Source organism: Oncorhynchus nerka, linkage group LG3 (genome assembly GCF_034236695.1).
Source record: "Oncorhynchus nerka isolate Pitt River linkage group LG3, Oner_Uvic_2.0, whole genome shotgun sequence".
Lineage (NCBI taxonomy): Eukaryota > Metazoa > Chordata > Actinopteri > Salmoniformes > Salmonidae > Oncorhynchus > Oncorhynchus nerka.
This window is the reverse complement of record NC_088398.1, coordinates 26,827,812-26,837,521: the sequence shown is the minus strand read 5'-3', so window position 1 is coordinate 26,837,521 and position 9,710 is coordinate 26,827,812. Positions and strand designations below refer to the sequence as shown.

At 43.4% G+C, this 9,710-nt stretch overlaps 1 protein-coding gene and 1 non-coding gene across 2 annotated transcripts; one reads left to right on the top strand and one right to left on the bottom strand.

Annotated features, from left to right (window-relative positions):
• Nucleotides 1–916: 916 nt before the first annotated feature.
• On the bottom strand, nt 917–972 carry LOC115116857 (U7 small nuclear RNA). Its single transcript, XR_003861605.1, has one exon. It is a non-coding gene; the product is annotated as a U7 small nuclear RNA (small nuclear RNA).
• A 631-nt stretch (nt 973–1,603) lies between these two features.
• On the top strand, nt 1,604–6,406 carry LOC115105801 (triosephosphate isomerase B-like). Its single transcript, XM_029628200.2, has 7 exons — nt 1,604–1,795; nt 3,678–3,801; nt 3,975–4,059; nt 4,349–4,481; nt 5,097–5,182; nt 5,429–5,516; nt 5,735–6,406. The coding sequence occupies exons 1-7, from the start codon at nt 1,687–1,689 to the stop codon at nt 5,851–5,853; spliced, it is 744 nt and encodes a 247-aa protein (XP_029484060.1). The 5' UTR covers nt 1,604–1,686; the 3' UTR covers nt 5,854–6,406.
• Nucleotides 6,407–9,710: the final 3,304 nt, after the last annotated feature.

Genomic DNA, 9,710 nt, shown 5'->3' with positions numbered 1-9,710 from the left:
AGTCAGCATCAGTTTTCAGTTCCAGTTTTTGTACCAACACTATCAATTTGTCAGCATCAGTAAATTTACAAAAATGAAAATAGGCCTATTGTATCAAGAGGGCAGGTGTTGGGTTGACAGTTGGTTCAAGCACCAGTCTGGACTACAAATCAGACTTTGCTACAGTGGTGTAAGAAGTGGGATGGCCTCCAGTTGTGGCCATCGAGAGCACATCCCAAATGTGCCGGTGTGAGGAATTTACTTGAGTAAAGCGTAAGGATGCGCACTCCGAAGAAAGGGAGCAAACTTAACACAATAATAGAAACCTCGTCAAGATATTCTGATCTTTTGGCGTAACTAATAGCTAATGTGCTGGGTTGACATCACTGAGTGTTCAAATCTACATCAGGATTACTACCCCATGATTTAATTTTTTATGTATTTAATCTTTATTGAACTAAGCAAGTCAGTTAAGAACAAATTATTATTTACAATGACGGCCTATCCAGCGAAACCTGACGTAGGCAGGGCCAATTCTGAGCTGCCCTATGGGACTCCTGATCACGGCCGGTTGTGATACAGCCCGGGATCGAAACCGGGTCTTTAGTGACGCCTCTAGCACTGCAATGCAGTCCCTTAGACCGCTGCACCATTCAGGATTTTAAAACATACAGTGAGTGAGTGAGTGATTCCCAATTATAAACCTGGTGGTTCGAGCCCTGAATGTTGATTGGCTGACAGACCAGGGGTATGACAAAACATGTATATGCACTACTCTAATTACGCTGGTAACCCGTTTCGAATAACAATAAGGCACTTCGGGGGTTTGTTGTATAAGGTCACTGTACCACACCCTTATGCCTTACTGCGTAAATATACACTCTCCTTCAATCTGTAACAGAAGGGTCAAATGTATCGTCTATTTTCAACAGAGATCGGGGGCTTCTTCAATTGAAGATGCCTACTTGACAAATACTAAAAGAGCAAATTTTCCATAACCATTTGAAGGTCACAAGCGTTCTTGTAGGTTTTACCGTCAGTGTTTGTGCCAGAGTTAGCTCCAATCATGCGTACAAAAAATATTTTTAATAATTATTAAATTATTAAAAGACAAACATGTTGTAATGTTACATAATATGGCTTGTTTTGTTGTTTAAAAAAAAGCCATTTTAAAGACAGATGGCCTAAAATAAATGCGAAATGCATGCTGGGTATGCAAATTACAAGATTGAATGCTAGCCAATCAACCCGCTGAATTCTCTCAGCTTTCCTGCGTGAGAATGGGTTGATTCGATTTCGCAGGCCCTGCTCGCCGTTTGTAAGAATGGCCATTTATTTGAGATAACCGCACATTTTCAGTGGGTTCTCTGTGAGAATGTTCGACATGTTTTCAATGTATTTCATCCCCATATACTGAAACATAAATATTATTTTCATGCTTAAAACAAAGATAGCCTAATTTGAAGAACATTTTTTGTGAAATTGGAGCCTAGATTCTTTATTCTACTGAAATAAAAGGCTACCATTGTACATAAAGAAACGTTTTTCTGGGCGTGTCTCTGTAAACCAATAGAACAAACTGAGAGGTGGGGTTACGTGGCCCGTGATAATAAATACAGTGAGTTGCTCACGAGTAGTTGCGCTTCTCCCTGAAGTAGGTCCATCTAGCTCTGTTTTAAGGCCGAGGAACGACCCCAAACTGCAAATATGTCCAGAAAATTCTTCGTCGGTGGTAACTGGAAGATGAATGGCGACAAGGCAAGCCTGGGCGAACTCATCAAAACCCTGAACTCTGCGAAGCTCGACCCCAACACCGGTGCGTGCTAATGTCTGACTCGTGTAGTAGACAGTTGATCTTTGAAATTGTGTAACTTGTCGTATTGGGTTGCCTGGTGTAGCCTATTCAGTTGAGATGACAATCGCACGGCACACTTGTATTGTGAAACAACAAAGAATAAGGAAGGTCCTTTTTCTGTTATCAGTGCACGAATCAATGGGTGGTTAACCCAGCTATACTCCGGTAGGTCCCTTTTTTTATTGCCACTTTCACAGGGGTTTTAAATTATAGGATACCCTGACCCCAATTGTGGTCTAATTGTGGTGCGATAGCGACAATTTGTCGAACAGATCACCAATGCAGAATACATAGGCCTATGCCTATTTTGGTACTGAAGCCCACTATACTCCTTTGCAACCAGAGAAAGCCATTGTCAGGGGATTTCAACCAGTATTTTAAAACGAACTAGGGTAGAAGAACATGACTTGTTAAGTGGATTTTTGTCAGTGGGCGTACGTTCCGAACAGCACGTAACCACTACTGTCTGGCGCAAGCGAGGGGCGAAATGTCTGTTCTTTGATGTAGTATTATAATGAGCCATCCGATCGCGATCCCTGTTCATATAACTACCAGGAGGACCAACTGTGGTTCACTGCACCACCACGATACTTTAATGTAGAAATACATTATACCGTTAGACACTAACTAATATATGCCCAACATTATTAACCAATAAAATGATTGAGTTCTCCGCCATGAAGATGTTGCTTCCGCCATTCTCTATCGTGGATTTTCAAATTGCCACAGACGCGTAAATGCAATATGCCCTGTTTGCATTTGAGCTCCGGTTCAAGAACAGGCTAAAGGTACTTAGTCACATTTTGTGTCCTTTTTTTGCAGGATACGCACATGGGTGTTTATTGCGCACTCCATGGAGCAGCAAATATAAGGACACGTTCTGTCCGTGTAGTAGCCTACATTTCAGTGTACAGCCACGGACTTCACCCCACAGAAAGGGCCGCCCCTTACAACTCGTCTGCACAGTACACACTGACTGACGCATGAAACAGGACGCTGCATGTGCCAGCAGATGACAAACTCGCGTAGGCTTTTCCCATGTGTCTCTTTCTAGAAATGTAAAGTCAATATTCAGTCACTACTTCCCTGGGCCGTTTTATGAACCTGCAGAGTATTTTAAATTCTTTATCCTGTGGTTGACCTTTGAACTTATAAGGTCCTGTTCGACCCCAGCAGAATGTGACTTTTGTGAGTTGAGTTCTAGTGACCTTTTGGTGGTTGAACTAGGACCTTTTTGCAGCGGGGGACTGACTGTTGGCAGGGATAAATGACCTTTGCAGAGGGAATAGTGATTGGAGGTTTAATATAGACTCACTTAACCCCAAGATACAGTTACGTTGCTAATGTCAGTGTATGCCTACTGTACGCCACAACACTAGGGATATCCCAGTTGTACAGTGTGTACTAATGTTGCAGACTCAGGTATTGGACTGTATAACCAACACAGTGGATCAAATAGGCTGAATAATTTTGATCGGTAGGCCTTGTTGCTTTATATACTGAAGTGAATAGTAGTGGGGCACTACATGGATTTGTCACCACTGATACTCGATATCACCAATCACTGTGTACCCATCCTACTTAAGTTTTTCTGAAGAGATTACTGTAACATGGGCATCCATGTAAACATCAAGGGGCAAATCCTGACTTCCACTTAGAAATTTCACTTTGTCTCACACGTTGACATCAATGCATGACGACTGAGGTGAGAATTTTAACTTAAGTGGAATTTAGGATTCACCTCTAAGAATACAAACTGGTCCAGTGTTAGTCGGTCTGCTATTTAAACCCTGAGAATAGTGGTCAGTACATGACCGTGTTGGTTCTCTCTCGGTGCTTGCAGAGGTGGTCTGCGGCGCCCCATCAATCTACCTTGAGTTCGCCAGGGCCAAGCTGGACCCTAAGATCGGAGTGGCCGCTCAGAACTGCTACAAGGTCAAGGGTGGTGCCTTCACCGGGGAGATCAGGTAATGGACATGACCTGTAACTGCGCATGCTAGTGTCTTCAGGACTCTCGTGCTTTACTGAACCAAACATTGTAGGCTGACCGATTTTTAACAAACTAAATCTCCTTTCACACACTACTTTCTTTTCCCCTTCTCTCGCTCTTCCTTTATGCCCCTTCTCTTTCTCTCCTCAGCCCTGCGATGATCAAGGATGTTGGCGTGCACTGGGTGATCCTTGGCCACTCTGAGAGGCGCTGGGTCTTTGGAGAGACTGATGCGGTAAATGGCTTATTTGATGGAGTGCTCTTGTTTATGAATGTGTCGTCTTGGGAGGAGTCGTCTGCCACCTCCAAAGACTATCACAAGAACAGGGCCATTACACAGTATTGGATTATGTCTTTCAACAGTGAATTGACCTTTTTAAAATGACATAATTTGAGGAGCAGTGACAAATCATTTGAATCTCTTTTATATTTATTTTTTTGATAAACACTCAAGGTGTTGATCAAGTAGAGGAAATGTTAGCCAATCAGACAGGTTGTTGTAATATTGTTAACTGTCCTGACAGCTTATTGGTCAGAAGTGCGCCCACGCCCTGGAGAATGGCCTGGGTGTCATTGCCTGCATTGGTGAGAAGCTGGACGAGCGGGAGGCTGGCATCACAGAGAAGGTCATCAACGCACAGACCAAGCACTTTGCAGGTATCGTAACTGTCACTGAAATCACTGATTCATCATGAGTGTTACACAGGACCACAGATTCTGCTCAGGCGTACACATGTTATCAGAGTGCTGCTCTAGGATCAGTTTGCATTTTATATCTTTGAAAATGGGCCCTGACCTTTCTGTAGCTGATGTGAAATGGCTGGCTAGTTAGAGGTGGTGCGCGCTAGTGGCGTTTCAATCGGTGACGTCACTTGCTCTGAGACCTTGAAGTAGTGGTTCCCCTTGCTCTGCAAGGGCCACTGCTTTTGTGGAGCGATGGGTAACGATGCTTCGAGGGTGACTGTTGACGTGTGCAGAGCGTCCCTGGTTCGCGCCCAGGTCGGGGCGAGGGGATAGACGTAAAGTCTATACTGTTACATTTAAACATGTCAAGAACCATGTCAGTAATATATGTAACAATCGTATAAACTGCATAGGCCTTTTTGTATCTGGAAAGCAAGCAATGAATTTGCAATTACTGTATGTACAGTGTATTACATGGTTGTCTTGGTTATATCTAGTGTCCATGATGGCACTTTGTCCATTTTGAGTTCTCCCTTTTTTATTAATGTGAATGCAGTACTGTATTCATCATGTTAATTCTGTTTGCAGACAACATTAAGGACTGGTCCAAGGTTGTTCTGGCCTATGAGCCCGTGTGGGCCATCGGCACCGGCAAGACCGCATCCCCCGCCCAGGTAAGTTTCTTCTATTGTCGTCCTTACAATTGTATGACCTCAATGGAAAGACCATGGGACCGATGGGGACGTGACTAAAAGCCTGAATCTCTTCATACGGTATATATTCAGTCTGGACTAGAGCAGAATGTGTTGTCCATTTGAGATTCATCACTAAATTGAAGACTGAAGTCAGAACATACTGGACTTTGGAACCCATATTCATGTTTTTATTTGAATCTTTTATTTCTTATCTTTGTCTCTCAGGCCCAGGACGTTCATGACAAACTGAGGCAGTGGGTCAAGGCCAATGTGTCTGAGGCAGTAGCCAACTCTGTCAGGATAATCTATGGAGGTGAGACCGCTCATCTGCTTCACGTTTAAACACACTTAAGCTGTTAATGCCACGACCACCAAAGTGGGGATTAATAGGTTTAGTCATTGCATAGCTAATCTAATTCAAGTCCGGGACATGCAGTGGTAGGTGCGTACAGTGGACTCTTTTTCTCCCCACCACTCTGTCCCTCTCTCTCATAAATCCATTCCTCACTCATATATGTCCTCTCTTCTCAGGTTCCGTGACAGGTGGCACCTGCAAGGAGCTGGGAGGCATGAAGGATGTGGACGGTTTCCTGGTTGGCGGCGCTGCACTCAAGCCAGAGTTCGTTGACATCATCAACGCCAAGCAATAAAAACCCTGACGTGGTCAGACCCATGTCCATATTTAAGGCCAACTCCATTCAGATGAAACGTGAACAATCATCCTCAACTCGGCACCTAGAACTCCCTTCCCTTTTTTATTCAAGTATTTGTGACAATATCTTTACCTGTTTCCTTTTTTTGGTTGAATGTCTCAAAGAAAAGGGACAGATTGACTAGCATACTATACAGCAGTGAAAGGTGTTCGTTCCACTGAGATGGTGTGTTTTTTTTGTACTGGCCTCCACTACTGTTTTAAAGGGACTGCGCTTGACAACACCTTTCTGGATGGAACAACCCATGCCTTTTACTTGGAAGTTTACAAGCTTTTATGTATACAGTGTCAACTAGCAACGTCAATCCGATTCACTTGCCTTTGTACTAAAGCTGAGTCTTTGTAACTATGTTCTATGGTTTAGCCCTTCCCATAGAACACATGATCCCCTCCGGTCAGGAGGGAGGCGTCCATTTACATGTCCATGTTTGGTCATGGCCGACTGAGAGGGTGGGGGCCTAGGAAATGTTGTAATAAAAGGTTTTAGACTAGTTGTGTCTTGTTTTTATTTTATGTCTGTGGACACTGCATGATCTTGAGTGCTACGAGGCTGCATTCCTACTCATGTGTAAAGCCTGTCAGACTACAGTATCTGGTGGTGGTACTTTGGTAACATGATGCCAAACTCCTGAGCGTTCATGTAGATAATGGTGCAATTCACATGTCCACTAAGCGACACCAACTCACCAATATCATAAACTAAATATATTTCTCTTCAGCAGCATTCTTAAAGTGGAGCTGTTTATAAAGGTCAAACACTATCCTATTTTCTCTAGCGGCTTCTTCTCACCTTGAACTCTGAAGCTGTCAAATGATGTAATATGCCAGGGAGATCTGTAGCTAAGAAAGTAATGGATGTAGTGTCGTAAGCGGTTAGTAGCCCATGTGCCTCATCTGACTAATTTGGTCCATTTCCCCCTCATTTAGCCTACTGTTCTGACTTGTTGGTGCACATGTAGCCTACAGCCTGTTTTGGAGAAATGTCAATGAATATTCTAAGCACCTTCAATGCCCCCTTCCTTGCAACAATTTTGGAAGTTTTCCCCACCAAGATTTACATGCTGCAATCGCCTCTGCCATGAAGACTGGAGGCTGTAATCACTTCCAAAGGTGCTTCAATAAAGTACTGTGTAAAGGGTCTGAATACTTACCATTTTTTTGTTGCCTATAGCCTGTTTTAGTGACATCTCATTGAATATTGTAAGAGCTTTCATTGTTTCATGACCCCTTTATTTATCCTATGGTTTTGACTTGGCGTACAGGGACAATACTGTAAGAAAGGCCCATGTTATGAATTCTGTCGCTGTACATTTCAAAAGTGCTGAAATAGTTCTATTGACTGCGTCAGTCCTAGCTTGCTCATTCATGTCTTAATCTAAATTGCGGATTGCCTCTTATCTGCTCGTCCCCTTATGCCAAAGTTACATCTCAAACCACATTTGTTTAAGCAAGTCAGTCACATGTTATTTTCAAAAGGTAGTAAATAAGACCCAATGAACTGTTCTGCAGTGGAAGGTGTTGGGACAGCTTGTGGACACCGTTTGTCACTGTTATAGTCCAATTAATGTAGTGTTGTGTAGTGGCTTTGCTGGCATGCATCTAAACAATTTTTTTGAGTTTGCCCCACCAAGATTTACATGCTAAAATCGCTACTGATTATAATCAATGGGATCAGTGGGATGGCGGATGACCACAGCCACCAATCTAAGAGATGTAATTATGAAGCTCTCTTCTCCTGAGGGGGCGCAAAAAAATTGTGAATACTAGCACAAACTCTGCGATGGAAAAATATAGTGTAGCCTGGGCACAGAGGTTTTAAAGACGGCTGATACATCTTCACAAGCCACGACCCTCCAGTCACACTCGTGGGAGGACAGCAAGATGCTGATCTTAGTCTTCAGGCAGGTAGACACTATGGATCACCCCTTATAATGAGCCGCCAAAGTGCAAAGGAGGGACTGAATAGCCACCAACATTGGGTCGCGCAGGAGCCCGGGGGGGGGGGGGGGGGGGATAAGAACCAGCGTGATGTATGGAATTGCAAGAAATAAGCTTTAAACCTACTAAATGTTCTCTCCACCAACAAGAGGGGTGTGAACAGTTTGATGTTCCCCAATGCTGGATGACCTGAGTGAAAACGTTTGTGAACCCCTGCTATATCGCACAGTAATAGGCTACTGTAGCCTACCCATACGGTCAAATATTTTACATAAACTACTGGTCTATTTACTGTGTTGGGAGAATGGTTTAATCGTTTGTAGTAATGCTGTATCCGGCAAAGGAATGTGTCAGTTTCTGAAAGAGAAAATAATGGCAAATGGTTGTGCACCTGTCAGTGAACGTTTAAATTCAACAGAAAACTGGTACTGACAGGAGGAGCAATATGAGTCTGTCAGAGGTTGTCACACTAGATGGGGATTGTGATGTATGCTTTGATGGTCCACACAATGAAGAAGCAGATGTCCTTTCCGGTGATGTGGAGCTGACCTTGGACCTTGTGCCAGTAAGACCCTCCCTCACTCCCTCTTCAATTGTAAGGTCCCATGCACCATAGGGACACTTGACCTCCACCACTATTGTGGTGCCCACCAGACCCTCCGGTGAGGCACCCAGGATCCCAGACCCCGTGATCTAAAGCCCGGACTCCTGCATATCCATCCCTGTAGCCATTTGAATGCCTTGATGCCCTCCTCTTCGTTATCTGTAGCCCACTTTACAGACAACATCCCACCCAAATGACTGATCTGAGGACCCTTTTTTTTATAGCAGCGACAGAGTAATGCACTTGGCCCTAACCACTGCTCCATCATTTCTGTCAGTTAACCTCCCTCTCCTCATGGTGTGCCAGTTGGGGTTGGTGCGCTGTCCAACTGTTGCCTGCCGTATATGTAACAGATGTAAATCGTACTCTCCTTGTGTTGTGTTTGGTCCAAATAAATCACATCAGCCAGTGGTCCCAGTTGAGCATCATTTATTTCTGTTGCTTTTGTTGAATGGGAAACAGCACGTTAGTTGTGCAGGGCTTAACGGTATTGATGGCTGTCGATGGCAAAATCTGTAGCATGAAGACAACTGTGTTAGCAGTGGGCTTATGTGACCATTACATCGGTGTATGCTAGCTAACACACTTATTTACAGCAATCATATGCCAAAGCACATCCCAGAAAGCCCCTCAATCCCTAACAGGTACCATATACCCACACATGTATAAATCAGTAACGTACAGCAAACTTGTACACATTGTAAAATATAAAATATAAAACAGTATTCAGAACGTGACCTACCCCTTGCATCACATTTTCATACTGGGAAGACCTGATGTTCGCGATCTCCCCCTATCTGCAAGCGGGGCCAATCGCAACACACCTTATTGTCATCAGAGTTTAAACCAACCAATAATAATGCTTGAACATTAAATACACATTTCTTTAAAGGCAAGTGGAAACATAACCAACCCTGTTACATTCTCGCCCACTGAATTACACTTGCATACTATAAAGAAACAAAATGAGGTATGCAATACCTTGCAATTCATATGTCACCAAATATTCCAGTGCAAAGACTATTCTCTAAAGAGAATTAGGGGAATTCAAAGACCCTGTAGGAAAATATGCCTGTTACATGTTCAGTAAACTCAGTGACAATAAGAATCTCAGACAGAAAATCATTGGTCTACTTGACCCATTACCTATATGGGGTCTCTTGAAAGTAAAAAAAAAAAAAGTAAAAAGGGCTACAGACTTGGATTCTAATCCTACACCCACACAGGTATCCTAATGAATTCTGTATGAAAAA

Bases quoted from the DNA above. Each gene is read 5' to 3' on its own strand.
- LOC115105801 (XM_029628200.2), top strand. From the start codon at position 1,687: ATGTCCAGAAAATTCTTCGTCGGTGGTAACTGGAAGATGAATGGCGAC. The intron at 1,796-3,677 runs GTGCGTGCTAAT...CGGTGCTTGCAG, and splicing joins GAAGCTCGACCCCAACACCG to AGGTGGTCTGCGGCGCCCCA. The intron at 4,060-4,348 runs GTAAATGGCTTA...CTGTCCTGACAG, and splicing joins TCTTTGGAGAGACTGATGCG to CTTATTGGTCAGAAGTGCGC.